The 19,745-nt window shown below is 39.0% G+C and overlaps 1 protein-coding gene across 2 annotated transcripts in view; it reads left to right on the forward strand.

The window, feature by feature from the left end:
* MAP1B (microtubule associated protein 1B) overlaps nt 1–19,745 on the forward strand; it is an 84,326-nt gene that overhangs the window by 10,000 nt on the left and 54,581 nt on the right. For both annotated transcript variants that reach the window (XM_020790227.3, XM_078386411.1), the window contains exon 2: nt 4,764–4,865. In XM_020790227.3, the coding sequence (XP_020645886.3) occupies nt 4,764–4,865 (102 nt within the window). The remainder of the gene's footprint in view (nt 1–4,763; nt 4,866–19,745) is intronic.

Raw genomic sequence — 19,745 nt, forward strand, 5'->3', positions numbered from 1 at the left:
GATGCGAAATCAGACCATACTATGTTTAAGGCATTAACAGTTTTTGTGGAAGACCCACACCATTGGCCCAGAGAATTAGTGCGGTAGGACAGTGGTTACCAAACTTGAGTAACCCAGTTGTTCATGGATTGCAGTTCCCAGCAGCCTTCACCATCAGCTACGCTGGCAGGTGTTTCTGGGAATTGCAGTCCAGGAATACCTGGGTTACCCAAGATGGGGAACCACTGCTGTAAAGAGTAAAGGAGTGAAAGCTGGGAGATTACTGCACCAATCATGATACATGATGTTGGAACTGAGAAGGCAGTAATCTGAACAGGCATGGGCTACATGGACCTGCAGTCTTTTAGTACTTCTAATGGAATGGAAGCAGAGAATATTAGGGTAGTTTGGCATACTGATGTGTTTCTTTGCATAGTATAATTTATGTGAAATTATCCATCTCTTAAGACCAGCTAAGAGAGCCCCTCTTGCATGCACCTTTTGAAATTTGGTTTGTAGCAACATGTGAGAAGGCCTCTTCCTTGATAGTGCCCCATGTTTAAAACTTTCAGAGCTTTGGAATATTTTTGGAATCGAGTACCAATTTTTCCAAATGAGCGATAACCATCATGGATGATAGCCGTGTTGTCTTTCAGATTCTGGGAATTTTAGTCTAAAATAGTAGCCTTTCTGGGTTCTGGTGAACTCCATGTCTTAAGAATATGTTATCTTAATCACTAGTGGTATTCTGTTGATGCTTCAAGAAGAAGATTCTACATTTTCAGGAAGTTTAAATGCAATTGTTAAGTGTTAATTATTGCCTAAGTTTCTACAGGCCTCCATTGTTTTTGCAATTATTGGCCAAAATCCTGTTAGTTAGTATAGAAAGTTGTGCTAAAGTATGTTCATTGAATCAATGGAGATTTAATGAGTCAGCTCCTATGTAAGTTCCACTGGTTGAAATGGGCCTACTCTAACTGCAACGTACTTTAGCATAGTAAGTTAGAGTAGGCATTATTTGAATCAATGAAACTTACAGAGGAGTAGATTCACCAAATTCCAATTGATTCAGTGGGCCTACTCTAGTGTGATTTACTATGCTAAGCAGCAGAAGTTCGGCAGTTGTATTGGTAAATGTTGGTAATTTCTAGAATACATTGTTGGTAGTTACTTTGTAGTTTTAATAATATGGGTTGTTATTATTTTAAGTCCTAACAGTTGGATTTTATAAGCTGTTTTCAGCACCTTTGTAAGAAAAAAAATGTAACTGTTGTTGAAATATAAATAAATGCACTATTATTTGTAACAATATCATATATGCCTCTGAAAAGTGACTAATATGATTGCCTATGTTGTAGAACTAAGCCCTTGGGGGAAATTTTGTTGAGTGATGGGCTGATGATGGACTTTGTAGTTCCAGCAGAGGAATAGCTTTAGTTTCCTTAACTGCACAACAAAAAGGCTAGCAATGCTTGGAGTTAAGATTGATGAGCAAGTCCCCAATAAAAACATACACACATACCACAGTATTTAACCAGACACTGCTTTTAAGGTACGGTAAAAGGAACTCATGGAACAACTTGTAAATTGCAGGCTGATGCTTGTCAGAAAATTACAATAAAACACACAGAAGGAAACAGTAATAAGCATCAATAAATAGACTCTTCAGACGTTAGCAAGGAGAATGAAGAAAAATATTAAAATATCGAAGGGAAAACTGGGTTCTCTCACACCATATGGTTGAGAGAACAAACATGGTAGGCATAAGGAAGGGGCTCAGTGGACCATCCTTCCTTTATTATGTCTCTGTCAGAACCTTCTGGGATCTCTGAAACAAACTCAGTAAACCAATTGAATGACAAGGGAAGGGTTACTTTTGTCCACCAAGAAAATGTATTAGGTCAAGGAGAAGGAGACAGGTCAGACTTAACTACCCAGCACGTTAGTAAACAAGCACTTCCTTCTTCTCAGGTAATCGTCCACTGACTTGCATGTTGATTTGCTAAACAAATTCCAACAAACTTATCACTACTGAAAAAAAAAAACCAGGCCGACATCTTGTACATTCATGCACATCATGCAGTGATTACAGTATGTCCTTATGATTTGTATTGTGCAAATATTGAAGACCTCCTTGTGCAAGCGCAAGTCAACTACGAGTATTTGTCATGAGGATTTTTGCTTGTTTTACAGAAATGGGAGTATCTATCATACGCTCTTGTCAGGCTTTACACTCTGTCAGTTTTGAACAGGATTCTAGCCTTAGAATTTTGTGCATGAAAAGAAACCAGCTAGATGTGATTTTTTTTCACGGAGACTCGTTAACCTTAAGTGCTATAGCCACTATTTCATATATGGCTGAAAATGGGTCAGTGTTGAGATATCAACTCTTCCAAAAGATACCTACAGAAAAAAAGTTGTTGATGATTTAGGTTAGTGAAATCCTGGGCAATTTTGAAAGTATCTACAGGGTTGTGTCCTGTCAGACAGTCTGCCTGAGCTTTTGAGTTCTTTGAGGGAGGACCCCTCTTTCTGTCTCATGTCTTTTAGAGCAGTGGTCCCCAACCTTTTTAATGCCAGGTAAAAGGCGAAAGTTTTATGCGATCTGAAGAGAAACCAGAGTATCTTTTTTTAATGCCAGGGACTGGTTTTGTTGAAGACCATTCTTCCAAGGACCTAGGGGGGGCAGCTGCTGCCGCTGGCATCTGTGAATGGGGGTGTGGGGGGGAAGTCTGTGCATGGGGGTACTTGTTATGCAGTAGGTTGTTGGAGGATAGTTATGAATCAAACACATTACGTGTATTGTGCCCTGTGTCCCCACAGGGTGTTGGATTAATTAGGTGTTGGATTAATTAGGGCCACACTTTATTAACTTTAATTCTTGTTGTTCCCAAGCAGGGGGGGCTATAGTAAATAAAAAACCCACCAAAAACCAAAACAACACTGACCCTTAGCCCCCCCCCAACAAAACAAAAGCCACCCAAAAGTTTTTTAAAAGCAGCACCTTACCTCCTCAGCCTCAACACCAAGCCTCCTCAGCCTCCCGGGGACCACCTTTTCTCCCCTGCTTTTTGAAGGGGGAGAGAAGGAACTGACCCTCCAATGTGTGCCAGCGTGCAGGTGTCCTCCACTCCCCCTTCCCTGCCAGCCTGCAGCTGTTGAGGCGCACCTTCCTCCATGTCCAAACAAATCCCTGCGCAGTTCTGGAGTGGGGACGGGGTGGGGGATCCTTTTCCAGGGGTGGCTGGGTCTCCTTCTCTCCTGCCCCCCTCAGCCCAGCCCATCGCCCTCAAGAGGAGGAGGAGGAGGAGGGAGGGCTAATTAAGACCTGGTGGCTTGTGCCAGGCATGCCTGGCGCAGCTTGTTGGCTGCTGCCAGAGGCAACCGGGGCACCGAGCCCACCTTTCCAGGCCAGGTCCAGGGAGCTTTTAAATCCAGAACACAGACCCTGCCTTTCACCACCTCAGGAGTAGTAGTAGTAGTTGTAATAGCAGTAGGGGTGGAGGGGGTGGCGGTGTTGTGCCTGAGGAGCTGTCAGGGCCGCGGATGCCGCTGCTGCCACTGCCACCCCCTCCCGCAGCAGCGGGGATGCCCTGTCAAGCTGTGCCCTTGGCCACCCGCTCTGTCTGCCTGGGCGCGCGCTCCTGCCCATCTGCTTGCCCTGGGTGGGGCGGCACTGAGCCCCAGGGCCGGCCGGTGGCACTTCCCATGTGGGCTGCCCCACAAGGGGCATTGGGGGAATGGTTACAAGTCCACCTATGGGGGTGACATGCCCCCCCAGTGGGGGGGCAGAGATCCATGTCCGTGGCCCAGTTCTGGCTAGCTTGCGGACCGACAGTGGGCCGCGGACCGGGGGTTGATGACCCTTGCTTTAGAGTCACAACCAATGGAGATACAAGAGCTGGGAAGGCCAAATTAGGCCCGAATTTGGCAGCTGAACAGTTACTAAAGAAGGGGCTTGTTGCCAAGCCAAAATATTTTTAAATTTTTGTTGTCTCTTGGCTTACGTTGTCTTTAATTTATCTATGATTTAATCTTTGATCTTGTTTTATGTTTTCATTGAACCTTTTATGAAGTATTACTATAAACTACCCTGAGTGCTGTTGTGTGGAGATGGGTGGGATATGAATTCAGTGAACAAAATAAGCTGCCTTTGGTACTTTCAAGGAGAAAGGCGGGGTAAAAATATTTTAAATAAATAAATAAAATAGAGAAATTGAGTGGTAGGTAAATGAGAGTGACCTGTTCGTGATTTGTTAAAATTGTAGTTTCATATTTCGTTTTGTATGTAGTATTGTGGAAATATAGCAAACTTTCTCTGCTTTCTCTTTTGCAAATAATTCTAACAAGCTGCTAGAAGGAAATGTATTGGAATTTTACGCACTTAGCTTTTAAAGAAAAATACTTTATAGCACATTGCTTAGAAAAAAACTCTAAGAGTTGGTATCTAATATATCTTTTACACTGTAACAAAGCTATTAAAACATTTTTATACTGTACTGCACATATGGAGACTGTTGCTGGAGTTCAGTTAATAATCACTGCACCTAAAAGAATTGAAGAATGCTCAGGATGTTGAAAGACTGTTGTTGAAGAGGATGATAATATATAGAAATATTTTAAGGTAAAAACAAGTACACTGTGACTTGAATGAGAAAAAAAATCTACAGATAGAAATTCTAAAATATGTAGGAATGTTCAGAATTTATTAAAGAAATTACAGAAACCTGCATTCTGTTCTAATCCAAGTATTATATATCTATGTTTTTTGTTTTGATTTTTAGGAATCCGATCATGGGACACAAACCTAATAGAATGCAACTTGGACCAAGAGCTTAAACTTTTTGTTTCTCGCCATTCAGCAAGATTCTCTCCTGATGTGCGAGGTGAGACTTGTCTTTCTGTCCTTACTTATGCATAGCATTTTGAGCACAATGAAGCTTGGTTTCAATTTAATAGGTCACATCTACTGCAAAGTAAGTCTTGAAGGCCTGATTTTGTTAATGTCTTTATTTGAATATTGAATGTTATATGAAGAACTATAGAAACAGAAGTATATCTGTTTGAACAGATTTGAAAACCCTATAAGAGACAGTGGAAAATGCAGTCAAGTCTCTTGAACATGTATTCTTGAAGGCTTTCATGGACGGGATCCAATGGTTGTTGTACACCTATCTTGTACATATTTACCAAGAAGTATGTCTCACTGAGCTTAGTGAGAATTAATTCCTGGGAAATAACTTTAAAAGAGTTATCGACCTAGTAAATAACCGTACTGTGTATTTTACTCTGTAGGTTGGATTCAGGTATTGGAATGATCCATTTGGATGCATCTATATCTTCCCTATGTCTTCCTCTTTGTAGTAAAAAACCCCACAAGATTAAGCACTGGTATTGTTAGGCATTGTTTTGTAAGCCTATTAACTCTATGTATTAGTTAAAGCTGAAGGAATTGGGTTAAATCAGACCTGGGCAAAGTGCGGCCCCAGGGCCACACACGGCCTTGCGAGCCACTCCTGTCCAGCCCGTGGACAGTTTTGAACATCAAAACCATTTATAGCTTTTTGTCTAAAGTCGATCAATTGCTTATCTTTAACATAGTGTACTGCAAAAAACCTCTTTAGTATTTGCGAAGATTAACAAGTTTAAAATAAAAACAATCATAACATCACTGTTTCATTTTATTTTTAAGTAAAGTTGTTTTGGCCCCCAAACACAGTTCCGATTTTTCATATGGCCCCACTACAGAAATTAATTGCCAACCCTGGGTTAAATGTTTCAGTGTAATTTGGTTGTAGGTGGGCATGCACATTAAAATAAACATGCAGTATCATTACAGGCAAATAATTTTATGATCTCAGAATAAGTCAAATGCGTGTTTGAGATTACTTAACCCTATTGACATGCCTGCAATAGATCTTTAAATCTTGGCTTTAATAATTTATTTTAAGGATATTCCAGAAGGATTCTATTTAAGGTTGATTCAGCAGCAAGCCACCAGATAGTTTGCTTGCATGAAATTCTCTTCTTACCCTCTTGTTGCAAACATTAGTAACATGGCTATTGAAGGTGGCAGGGAGAATGTTGGATCATATGGATAGCAATGTTTAGATGGTCAATATTAGCACATTTTAAAAACTGTCATTTGTAATTCAATTTGCTAAAAGTTTTATGCATTTAAAATCAAGCAATCTATGCATAAGCAGCAGTAACCTATTGAAAGTTCCTGTTAAAAGATTTATTAATCATACTTTTTTGTAGGAAAGGATATTTCAGCCTGAAATGGATATTTCAACCTGAAATGACTCTTTTTTGTTAGTCTGAGGTGCTTTGTTACAACTAGGCTTGATGCACACATGCAGAGGAATGAAATGGTAGAAATGGACTACATTATTCTAGGCTGCAAGTAGTGTTTTCCGTGTGGAGGGCAAAGAAAGTCCGTTTTCCCGCCTTTATGTTTATTTATTGCTATAAATATAGCTGTTTACATATTACAGTCAAATAAGTAGAGATTTAAATCCCCTTGCACAATTTCATACCATGCAGATAGGATGACATCATCATTCTGCAAGAGTAATATTTAATTTAAATTACTTGAAGACTTCCTATTCTAGCCACCCCCGTTTCAGGTTTCTGAAGCTCCCCAGGGCTCCCTTTTGCCCTTGGAAGCCTGTGGGAGCCTTTGGACAGGGCTGGAACCTTTAATAGCAAAATAAAACAGCAGCCATGCTTTAAATCACAATTTCAACAAAAGGACTAAGATTTTTGCAACTAGGATGGACAACAATGCAAGCAAATGTGTTAAAGTTGATTAGCCAGGGTGTGTCAAGAAACACCGAGTGTGGTTTAGTGGATAGACTGAGAGACAAATACTCGGGAGACCCATGTTTGAATCTCCACTTGGCCATGGAAGTTCACATGGATTTGAAATTGCTAAAACCACTTCTTAAATATCTCACTTGTCTTGAAAGCACTGTTTGGGTCACTATAAGTCAGTTCTGACTTGATGGCAGATAACAACAGCAAATCAAGAAACTGAACCTTTAAATTAATATTGGAAATTCCTAAATTTAAAATACGAAATCAAGGAGTCAAAGTGGTTGTACCAATTACTATTATTTTCTGTCAAAAAAGGTATTTGACAGAGTAGAATGGGAGTATCTTTGTCAAGTACTAATGTAAATAAACGTTATAAAATGAAGGAAAATGATCATTATAATCCTGCAGTTTCAATTTTTATTAATGGCAGTGGAATACAAATATTTCACCCTTAATAGGGTTATTGGACAGGGATGCCTGCCATCAACAATATTATTCACCTTTGCATTAGAGCATTTTATAGAACCAGACAGCATATATTTGAAAATACAAAATTAAACAAAAATCTCTCACTTTAAGATACATTTTTATTCAGATGATATAGTTCTGGATCTAAGAACCCAAAGAAAAAAATTTTCTGCTACAATTTGGCCAAATTTCTGTTCATAAGACCAGTGTTACAAAATCAGAATGGATGAATTTGATATTAAGTGCCGATGAGAAAGATGAAGTTCTAAAGCTATACTGTACATAATTTTTTTTTGGTCAGGAATAGCCATATAAAATATTTAGGAATATGAACAATCACTTGTCTGGAGGGTCTAGTGAAATGTAACCGTGGTATCATTAAATGAATAAAGATTTACCGTAATCAGCACAATTAAGCATTTCTCAGGAAAGCTGAATATCAATCATAGAAAGGAATATGATATACTGAACATTACTCTTGTTGTCCTATATCCCATTACATATAAAGGAAGTATTAATTCGGATATGGCAGAAAATTACCTTGGATCTTTTTTTAATGGCAAGGGAGGAAAATAATGACTTAATGTTAGAACAGTGGTCAGAATCTATTAATGTTTGTTTAAAGTATAACTTGTCACAAGTAGATGTGACTGAATGATCAGGTACTAGGTCGCTTCTTAGTTGAATGTCTGGACACACAATCAATTGCATGTCTAAGATGCACCCTAGCACCTTGTCAGTTAGCCACTATTAGCCATCACAAGTTATGCCGATCTTCCATAAACACCAGTAAGATTACGGGATTCCATTGTATCAATTGTGTCAGGATGTCTTGGCATTTCCAAACATGGAAAGCATACATATTGCATATTTTAAGGAAAGCTACCTGAGTAATTTATAGCAAAAGGTCTGTCAACAAAGAATTATTCTTTGGTATTGTAGTAAAGATTCCAACTAATTAGAAAGAGTCCTTATATTAATGAACTTCTTAAAAAGTGGGAAATATTCAACATCAAGTTTAATTCAGGTTTGTTGCCCTATATGGCAATAGATGATATATCAAGGATTATTAGGTTATATCTGTGTCTGGCAAAAAAACATTAGGAGGGCTTCATAAGAATGGAGTAATGAGAACCTAGTCTTAGATTCATCATCAGATGCATAACAGACAAATAGTCCCATAGATATAATGTTTAGCTCATCATATACAATGAAAATATGTATCTTTGCAAATAGTGTGGAATTTCAGAACATGTGTTTTGAAATGAACAAGGAGGTGCATTGAGTAATTTATGTAAGTTATTAGGAAAATGGAACCAGACTCTTAATAGCACTCAAGCTAAATGGGGAATCAGCTTTCAGAAAGTGTCAAGATTATACATCTTCAGATAGTTTGACGTGGCTTTGAAAACATGCAGCTTCTTTACGTTGCATGAGAATTTAAGAGAATTTTTTAAAAATAAATTAAAGCATAGGGGATATTTGACTTTAGAAAGGTTGAATACTTTGCCATCTGATCCATTTGAAGTGCTATTCAGCTGCGTAAAGGTGTTAGTGGTATCAGAAGACATAGAATTAATTATAGATTTATCGACAACAGCACAAATTGTATTTCTAATAACTGGATTATTAACTGGATTAACTCCACTCCAACAAAGATTACATAAGATAAGGGACACAGAGTATTACATAGAATGTTACACAGAATTACCTGGAATATAGGAAATGGAATATACTGTAAATCTAACTAATTACATTAAAGTTCAGGAAGAGGGGATGAGAAAACTATTTTAAAGAAAAGTGGTATTTATTCATACACTACCAAACTGAAAAAATTCCAAGATGAAATTGCTGTGCTGATTTCTGCTCCCCTTTCTATGTAAGTTTGAAACATCAGAAATAAAAACAAACAAAAATAAAACATATAAAATGCTGCATAAAAGATGCCACATATCAAAGTTAAACAAAAGTCAACAGATGTTTCCAAATAATATTTTTAAAATCTTTTCCCATGTTGACAAGAATAAAAATATTGTATCTGTCATGTTTCCTAGACCCATATGTATGATATACTTTTACCAGTACCTTCAAAAGAGTTCCATGGGAGGATGTTTAAAGAACCTCATGGTGCGGTGGTAAAACTGCAGTACTGCAGTCAAAACTCTGCTCCCAGCCTGAATTTGATCCCAACAGGCTCAGGTAGCTGGCTTGAAGTTGTCTCCACCTTCCATCGTTCTGAGGTTGGCAAATTGAATACCCAGTTTGCTGAGGGGGCAATGTATAGCCTACATCATTAAATTGTAAACCGCCCAGAGGATGCTTTGAGCACATTTTGCTTATAATACAACCCCCTCTCTTTAAGCCCTTTAGTGCAGTGGTCCCCAACCTTGGGCCTCCAGATGTTCTTGGACTTCAAGTCCCAGAAATCCTGGCCAGCAGATGTGGTGGTGAAGGCTTCTGGGAGTTGTAGTCCAAGAACATCTGGAGGCCCAAGGTTGATGATCACTGCTTTAGTGGGTATGAAGGGGTATGCTACTGTATTAAGCTCCAGGAAAAGAGGTAGAGCTAGTCCTGTACCATAATTTGCCTTCTAGTTTCTCCCAGATTTTATTTCATCATGAAAGAAGCTTCTGTTTTCATTCTCCAGGCCCTCTATAAACAGTGGTGTCCAACCTTGGCCCTCCAGATGTTCTTAGACTACAGCTCCCAGAAGCCTTCACCACCACCTCTGCTGGCCAGGATTTCTGGGAGTTGAAGTCCAAGAACATCTGGAGGGCCAAGGTTGGACACCACTGCTCTATAACTTCTTATGGTGATGGTTTTGGGTTTACCATAGCATTGTGAAATAGTTTGGATCCTCCACTGATTCCCAGCCCCTTTCTGTTACATATGGGTTCATTATTTTAAACTTTGTGACTGCCCACCCCTCCTGATCTCAAGAAGTCTTATAGGAGGGGGCCACTTTACAATGTCTTTGCTATGGCTTTAAGTGAACCATGGAAGTTTGGGAAGGCTGCTGGTTTCCACAGAGGTACCTGTTCAGTGACAGAACATTTATATACAACCTCAGCTATCTGATAAGATGGATAAGCTCAATAATCCAAAACGTCACCCATGAGAGTTTCTTAAAAAATTGAAATGTTGTTTACTAGGAATTTCTTTTCTATCAGACTGAACAAGAATGGTCAATATTATCATGGGGAAAATGTTTTACTTGGCCTTGATAGCCTTTTGCATTAACTAAAATAATGCAAATCCCCTTCTGTTCAAATGAATAAAGTAGGATGATACACATCATGTTCTGAATGGTAGGATTTAGATACTCTAGGAAATAATTTCTAGGAAAGAGATTTTAGTGGGTTTTTTTTTTAAATTCTAGACTTGAATGCTTAATCTGTCATTATTGAGGATTACAGTTTAATTATATGTGACTAATTCAGCACCTTTCTTGCATGCAGTTGTGGATGTATTTCTACCATTCTAGTCTTTGTACGGTTAGTAACAACCATGAACATTCAAGGCGCTGAAAGGAGTCTGTTTTAAATCTGAAACAACTCTAAGAGACTACAGTGGTGCCCCACAAGATGATATTAATTCATTCCGTGAAAATTGCTGTTTCGTGAAAACATTGTCTTGTGAAATGCGGTTCCCCATTGGAATGCATTGAAATCCGTTTAATGCATTCCAATGGGGACAAATCGTCGTTGTTTTGTGAAAATCACCCATAGGAAAACCATTTTGCGAAGCACAGATCAGCTGTTAAAATCGCTATCTTGGGGAAAACAGTCCTGAAAACACCCGTTTTGCAAGTCGTGGACCTAGCTGTCAAAATCGTCATCTTGCGAAAATTGGTCCCCCCAAAAAAAGTCTTGCGAAGCACAGTCCGAAATATCATATAGTGAAAATCGCCCATAGGAAACACTGTTTTGCAAAGCGCTATAGTGATTGCAAAAACTCATCGTCTTGCAGATTTGTCGTTTTGCAAGGTAATCGTCTAGCGGGGCACCACTGTACTAAAATGAGATTTTTGCTTTAGATCTACCTGAGTGCAGAAGGAACACAGTTTGTTTTGTGTACTTGCACATGTCCTGTTATCCTTACACTGCTATTTCTGTGTGAGCGTTTGTTCTGCTCTTGATAACAATGCCATCCATGCAAAGGAGGCTTTTGTGACCCTAGCAGGCAGTGGAGAGGCGGAACCCTGTAAAATGGAGATGTCTAAGCTTCATGGTATGGAAAGTACAGTAGATTTCTTGTTAGCTGACCTTGCTATGAAGATGAAGTTCAATGACAAATGTTACACTGATGTTGTCGGTGTGCATTTATATTAAGCCAATGAAGGCATCCAGTGAATGGCTGTTGTGACAGCAAAGAATGTCCTTTAAAGGTTGTGATGTAGTGGCAAGCAGCTTGTTGAAGAGGCACTTGCTAGCTTGATTTTTCAGCTCCAGCAGGAGGATGAGCATGGCTTCTTTCACAAATATCTACGGCTTTAGCAGGTCAAAGCTTTACCGGATGTCTTGGCCTTTAAATGGTGGAGCTGGAGAAAAACTGATGAAGAATTTCAGTTAAAAAACGGTCCATAATTTTACTAGTATGTTTCAAGTGACCTTTGGATAAATAACGGTTACAGTGTTTTCTTAGCTTAAGTAGGAGTATGTCAGGAAAGTCTTCAAATAAATATTTATTATGGCCTTCTGCTAATAAATTATTCAGGAATGTTTATAGTGAAACATTGCAGTGTGTTAGATGACTCCATTGCCTTAGTTGCAGTGGCTGCTACTTTATTACTTTAAATCTATTTGATTTGGCTGGGTTTTCTTATCATAACAAACCAGGCTTCTGAAGAACCCTAATGTATCCTGATCAAGCATAGTTTCTGGTTCTCCTCCTCCTAAACAAGCCAGAGTCATCTGTTAAGTTTTATTGTCCTCTGGAGCCCTGTTTTATTGTGTTGTGCAAACTAGCTGAGGTTATAGCCACAAGTAGTTCAATATTAATTTGAGTTAATATTTTTATATGTATTCTGGTGTTCATGCTTTTATCCTGTGGCCCTGTTTTGCTAGAACAGCAATTTGTTGTATTTTCAAACATTTCTATTTGGAATTATATGCTTGTCCTCTAATTCTAATACTGTATGAAATAATAAGCTTGTTGAGTGTGGGGACTGTAGAGGTGTTAAACAACAATTAAAATTGTCTTTCCCTGTTGAATTGTCACTATTGTGCCACTTCTCCAGTGAAGAGATGCCATGTGACAATGTCTGCCTGCTAACACTGGACTGTAGAGTGGAATAATTTAAATGAAAGTGACCACATCTCCCTTTATAAGCTTGCTCAAGTGTTAAGATCATCAGGCGAGGCCTTTCTCTCAGTCCCGCCACCTTCACAGGTGCATTTGGTGGGGATACGGGAGAGGGCCTTCTCTGTTGCTGCTCCCAGACTCTGGAACTCCCTCCCACAGGAGGCCAGGCTGGCTTCATCTTTGCTGTCCTTCTGCAAGCAGGCAAAGACTTTCCTCTTCAGGCAGGCTTTCCCTGAGTGACTGGCTGCCTAAGTGGGGTTTTTAAATGGTTTGTTGTGCCTTGTTGCTTTACATGTGTTTTAATATTGCTTATGTTCTTGTATGATATTTGTTCGATTTGTTTTAATATTTGTACACTCATTGTTGTTATCTTTAATATTGTCTTTTAACAATGTAAGCCACCTTGCATTATTTTAAGGAGAAAGGCAGGGTAAAAATATTTTAAATGAATAAATAATAATAACATATAGAACACCTTTTTGTGGTCTGTGGTTCAAACTAGATTACAAAATTGCATAAATTTGGAGTCAGATAGGATTATAATTTACACTCTTATTTTTATGAGACTTCATATCACTTTGCACGGTATACTGTATGTGTCGCAATTTTCCCTTTTACCTATGGAAGAAATATATTTCGAATAAAGACCTGAGTATGGTGTCATTGCTATAGGTTCCTATACACTCATACTTTATTTGACAGATGATGCATAGGAACATGCACATTTGATAGAGTCATTTTCCTTTCTGTCTGATATGCTGTGTTCTGCTTTGCTTCCATCTGTCTTGTCCCAGCCCTACCTCATGCAATCAAAATAGCATGCAGTAATAGAGTCCCAGTGACTAAACAATTTAAAGTAAAGTCTGATAGTAATTAAGCCCAGGACAATTTATTTTTGTGAGGTGGAACGAAAATGTTTCTGTTGGGTTGGTACAATACTCCTATCTGGAAGTAAATACCCCTGTCTGGAAGTTGGGGGCAGAGAGAAAAATAATGAATTCAATTCTTAATTTATGTAGAAGAGTAGACTGTGAAGAAATGCATGTAGTAGAGGCATGGTTGTAGTTTAGGAATTAACTGTGAAGCTGAAATGCCTATATTTAGATTATTTACTATTAAACGAGTTCAGAAGAAATTTGCATTTTTAAAAACTGGCTTAATTTTTTTAAAAGTCCAACTATAAGTTTCTTTAAACATGAAATAAAAAATAACTCCTCATAAATTTTAAAACTCTCCTTGATGGAAATTTTGTTTTAATTTATGTACTGGAAATAATTCATTACAGAATTCATTATTGATGCATACTGTAGGATTTTTGAACACCGAATGTGCCACTGTAAAGCTGAAAGGCTAGACAAGTGTGACAAGGACTAAGAAAAACCCTGAACCACAAATAATAATACCATCCTCTTTTGTACTTGGCCAGTTCTGGGCATGAAATTTTAAGGGCATTCACAAATTGGCGTTGTCCAGAGAATTGTAAAAAGCATTGTGAGGGGGTCTAGAAATCCTGTAAGGAATGGTTGAACGATCATGATAATTCTTATCAAACACCTTAATGGCTGACTTGGAGATCTCTGACAAAGAGATGTGCTTTATTTCTTCAGAGAACAGGACTAGAAAAGTGAATGCTAATAGGATTGGAGCAAACTCCATAATCTGCCCCCCCTTTTTTTGCAAAATCCACATATTGAATGTTCATATACTGTGAGTTTGCTTACAATTCTCATGTTCTATTTTGCTTCTGATTGCATGGCCTTCTTTAAGCAGTTATAAACTACTCAAAGTACTTGTGAAATTGCATACAAGTGTCATCATAATCATCATCATCATAAAACACATTTGTGTTTGACCCATTAGGGTCAATAAACAGCATTTAATTAAAAAGTAAATGAATTTAAGATAATCCCAGATCAGGTTAACACAAGTTTCATTTATTTAGGTAAAGGTAAAGGTTCCCCTTGACAATTTGCCCAGTTGTGTCTGACTCTATGGGGCGGTGCTCATCCCCGTTTCCAAGCCATAGAGCCAGCATTTGTCCGTGGACAGTTTCTGTGGTCACATGGCCAGCGCGACTAGACACGGAATGCTGTTACCTTCCCACCAAAGTCTTACCTATTTATCAAGTCTCATTTTTACATGCTTTCGAACTTCTAGGTTGGCAGGAGTTCACTTCTTTACTATTGTGTTAAAAATGTGCAGTATCCTAGTATGATAGGCATGCTGAAAAGAAACCATAAATGTGGAAATATGATTATTAGTTACAAAATCTTGAGTAATAATAGAATTACTAAACTCAGGAGAAGTTGTCTAAAATTTCTGTGCAGTGGAGTGACCATTACTCCAGGAATGTTCAAGGAGTTCATCATAACACATTGGCAGAGCTCTAGATTATTCCCAACCCCTTTGGCTGAAATCTTCAGTGTACAGCTTTGAATGCCCTGCTTTTGCAAAGAAGAAAATGAAGACAAAGAAACAGGCTAGATTAATTTAGTTGACTCATTCATGACTTGGGTTTACTGCAGTTTTCTGCTTAGTTTTCCCCACAGAGGCACTGCTGTTAGTAATTATGTCATAGCACCACAGTCTTGCTGCACCATAACAGGGAGGTGAAGAATAAGGTAAAGGTAAAGGTTCCCCTTGACAACTTGTCCAGTTGTGTCCAACTCTAGGGGGCGGTGCTCATCTCTGTTTCCAACCCATAGAACTAACGTTTGTTCATAGACAATCTTCCATGGTCACGTGGCCAGCGTGACTAGATACAGAATGCCATTACCTTCCCACCGTGGTGGTACCTATTTATCTATTCGCATTTTGCATGCTTTCGAACCGCTAGGTTGGCAGGAGCTGGGACAAGCGATGGGGGCTTACTCTGATACATGGATTCGATCTTACGACTACAGGTCTTCTGACCTTGCAGCACAGAGGCTTCTGTGGTTTATCCTGCAGTGCCAGCACTGCAGGTGAAGAATACGGAAGTCTTAATAGAACCCTGGATTACATTTACTTCACGTGAAAAAGAACCATGTGAATGTACAAACTCTAATTAGTTGTATAATTGAACTCAAGGTGCATGACATAGAAACCTTATTTCTAAGACCAAGTGAAATGCGTTTTTTTCTTAGGAAGGTTTCTATGTCATGCACCTTGAGTCCATTATCCTAGCATTTAAAGAAAAATGTCTTTTGTATATTTAAATAGAAAAACACACTATCAAAAGACATAATGGCAAATGAATTTTTAAAATGTTATTGGTTGACTTGAGCTTACTGCAGTTTTCATTATGATGTGCTGCTATGTGTAGGGAAAAGCATGAAGGCTGTTGGATGATATCGTAAGTGTCTGTTTCACTTTGATGGCAGAGAATGATTTTTGTGTAGAAAGCCTCCAAAGTTTGACAAAGAAAATTCTGTTAAAGAAAAAAAAAGATTTAAAACTAGATGTCTAGAGAGAGTCAGTGTGGTGTATTGGCTGAATTGTTGAACTGGAAGAGTCACATTCAACTCCCCACTGAACCATGAAACTCGCTGGGTGATGCTGGACCAGTCACTTTCTTTCAGCCTGATCTACCTCATAGGAATTTGTAGGGATGAAGTGGGGAGGAGGAAGCAATGCTGCCTGCCTTAAGTGCAGAAATAGAAATAGAAATGGAACTGATAAATAATGTGGAAAACCCCTCCTTGGTGTTGCCAAGCTTCCCGGGAGATTTCCAGAGTTGTCCTGCTCAGCTGTTGTGGCAAAGCAACGAAGAGTTTTCTTGTGTCACTTCAAAGACTTATTAGTTTTATTTGGCATTACTTTCTGTGTGCTGCATCTAGAGATATAGTCAGAAGGAAAGGGATGTGGGTGTGTGAAGAAACATGGAAAGAGGAAGCAACAACATCTAGCTTGGGGACCTCTCTCTCCATATTAAAAACCCTAGCAAAGACATTGTTTAGAGGGGCATTTATGAGTTTCATCTAATGTTTTGCCTGCAGCATGTCCTTTAATTACTTTGTTACTGTTTTGGCATTTTGTTGTACAGCAGTACCCCTGTATTTGCAGAGCTGGTATCTGTGGTTGCCACTGCTTCAATCCAGCCTGCATTGTGCACACACACTTACCTCCTTCTTTCACCATTCCGACCTCCTCTCATACTCACCCATTTTCTTTAACGTGTTCCCTTGTGTCTGCGGTTTCCAGTATCCTCTTGGATGTGGGGTGGGGAGAGACTATTTCATGACTGGGTTTAGTTAGTGTTGGCTAACCTGAATGGTGTGTGTGAAAGACACATTAGAGAAACATCAAAGTCCATTTGCTCTAATGTGTCTGCAGACAGGATTTAGCAATCTGCTAATTTAATATTACTCATACTCATTTGTCAAAGTCTATTGAATTTTTAAACTCATCATTATCAATTGCAAGTAAGCTGCAGAGCTTAGATTCTGGGAAGTTCATTAGACCTAAAAAGATTTAAGTATTCTTCAATATGTAATAAGGATTCTTCAAATTTAAGACTTAATATAATTCAAGTTTTTCTCTTTTTAATGTCTTTTTTTTTTTGCTAAATGTTTTTCCAAATCTTTTCTTTATTGAGCTGAGAAACAAAACAGTTAATGAACAAATGAACAAATGTTGCAAAAATAATTTCAAAGTCTAAATTGTATGTGATTATTCATACACTGTGCTGTAATTACAGTTCATCTCTTTGAGGCTGAAGCTCAGTATGATTCCAAATCACATATAGGGTTTGTGACTGCTCCATTTGTATTCATAAAGGGGCCCTAGTGGGAATGCTCTCTTTGCCCCTAACAACTCTCTCCTCCCCGTTAAACCTGTAATTACGTTAAGAATTATAATTTGTCTTTGACTTTAGTGGGGTAATGTCACTCCATGTCAAGCAGGAGATTATGAAGTGCAAGGAGACCCTGCTGACAGTGTCATTTTATGTTAGATTGCAGAATCTGATTTTCTTTATCGCATAATGATTCAAATGGGTATAACCATTTACAGGGCAAGTTAACAGGAATATGTGGATAATAACCCTTTACTACGAAGTACAAGTTAAAACAGGGGACACAAAATATTTCTATAAAAGTCATTTATTCAGTTTATCCACACACCAGTGTTTCAACTGAGATGCAATAAGAATTCACACAACAAATGCTTATTGTCAGTGGCTTTATTTATCTCCCGTCTTCTAAACAAGTAAATGAATGGCATGTAAAACAAGGCTTGCAAATGTAGCATTAATCCAAACAAATGGCAGAACTGGACTTTCAAAAGCTTGCTACTCTTATTTAAGAGGTCAGAATCTGCTCGCTTAAGTGGAAAGCAAACTCTGTTGACTTCTGCTTTCTTTCCAACACTCATCAGTGAATTTATTGCTATAGGCCAGTGACTCCCAACCTTAGGTAACACAGGTATTCGTGGACTGCTACTCTCAGAAGCCTTCATCACTAGCTGTGCTGACCGAGGTTTCTGGGAGTTGCATGCAGTCCAAGAACCACCTGGGGTTCCAGGGTTGGGAATCACTGGTACAGTAGAGAGAGTGACATGTATATGGACTCATGGAAGTGGTTAATGGTGGACACAGGGATGGTACCCAAAAATGGTCTCCTCTCCAGACCAGGTTCTGTCTTCCTCCCACTGTATGTTGTTTCCTCAAGTTCCCAAGTGACCCATCTCAGACCTACTTTTGGCCATGGTCTTCGTCAATCTCTCCCTCCACTTCCTTTCCAACGTCTTTCTCTCTTGTTCCTCCATTTCACCTCAGTAAGAGGGTTTCCTGGATACTTGCCTATTTCTTCTTTTCTCAGCTTCTTCCTTTGTTACCTGAAAGGTTACCCATTCCCCTGTCCAGGTGTCTTCCAATTCTATATACTCCCAACCCTCTGGAGGTTCCCCTCTGTTTTCTCTTTCTTCTTTTTAAATTCTCCTCCATTTTATGCCCCTCTCCTCCATTCCCTCTCCTTCTTGCCTGTTTTCTTTTTCCTTCATTGGACCTTGTTGTTTGTTGGTGTGTTCTCTCACGGTCTTTCTAACATGTCTGAGCTTTCAAGGCGGGGTATGTTCAGTCCCATCATTAACAGTTCATGGTGAATAGGGGATTTGGAGATTTCGTACCCCTCTGCTGGGGCAGTAAAAGACAGCAGCACGCTCTCGGGAAGGATGTTGTGCTTCCCGTGTTTTTTCACAGATGGAAAGTTAAAACTAGCATTAATCTGTAAAATAGGCTGCACCCACAGAAAACTTCAAAAGCCTTAAGGGTGGACTCTGAGCCCCTGCCTTCTGGCTTGCCATGTGGGTCTCTCAAACAAGTAGGAACAAGAGACAAGGACGTCTCAGGAGTTGCCTTGTACCTTTGAAGACCTGTTTCTTTGATGAATTGGCATGGTATTTTACACCTCAAAAACTTTCTTTCAGCTTGCACCTTATTGAAATGTTGACCATTTCAATAAGGTGCAAGCTAATGGGCAGCCTCTTGAGAGATTTCAGAACTGGATGAATGTGAGCTCACATTCATTCATTTCTGATCAGAAGACGTTGTCTTCACATTAGCATAGGATATCAGAGCTGAGCCTCAGCTGCTGTGTGCCAGTTCCCTTTATAAATAATTGGACTTTCTAATTTCAGCTCTGGACTGTTCAAAAATAGTAATTCATCATGACTTATTTCTGACTCAAAAGGCAACATATTTTGCAAATATAGCAGTTTACTAAGCTGCTATCTTCACTGCTTTTTTTGGGCTTTAATATTCTTGGCAGCTGATAAGTGACTTTTCAATTCAGATACTCCTCTCTAGGAATCTGAAATGTTTGTGCAGAGCAAAACCCGTGATAAAATAGAGGTTGTTGCCTTCTTAGGTTTCACTTCACAAAGGAATTGTATGCTTTATAGTGCTGCTATGTCTCTCTGGAAGTATGTGGTTTTTGCTACTTCTGGAATCTGTTTGCCAGTCCTTAAAGAAAGCCCAGAAGTGCTTACAGGGTAAAAGTTGAACCCATGTGGAGACAAAAGAGGTGGAGATGCTGATTAAAACCTCAGACTCTGGATTAGTGCCTAAGGGTCACCTTCATCTGCTGCGGGTTGGTGGGATTGACTAGCATTTGACTTTTGTCAACTCTGATGTGCTGCCACCCCCCACTCAGCATTGATGCATATCTTGTGGCTGAGGGTTAATTAGGACATTTTAA

Source organism: Pogona vitticeps, chromosome 2, assembly GCF_051106095.1.
Source record: "Pogona vitticeps strain Pit_001003342236 chromosome 2, PviZW2.1, whole genome shotgun sequence".
Classification (NCBI taxonomy): domain Eukaryota; kingdom Metazoa; phylum Chordata; class Lepidosauria; order Squamata; family Agamidae; genus Pogona; species Pogona vitticeps.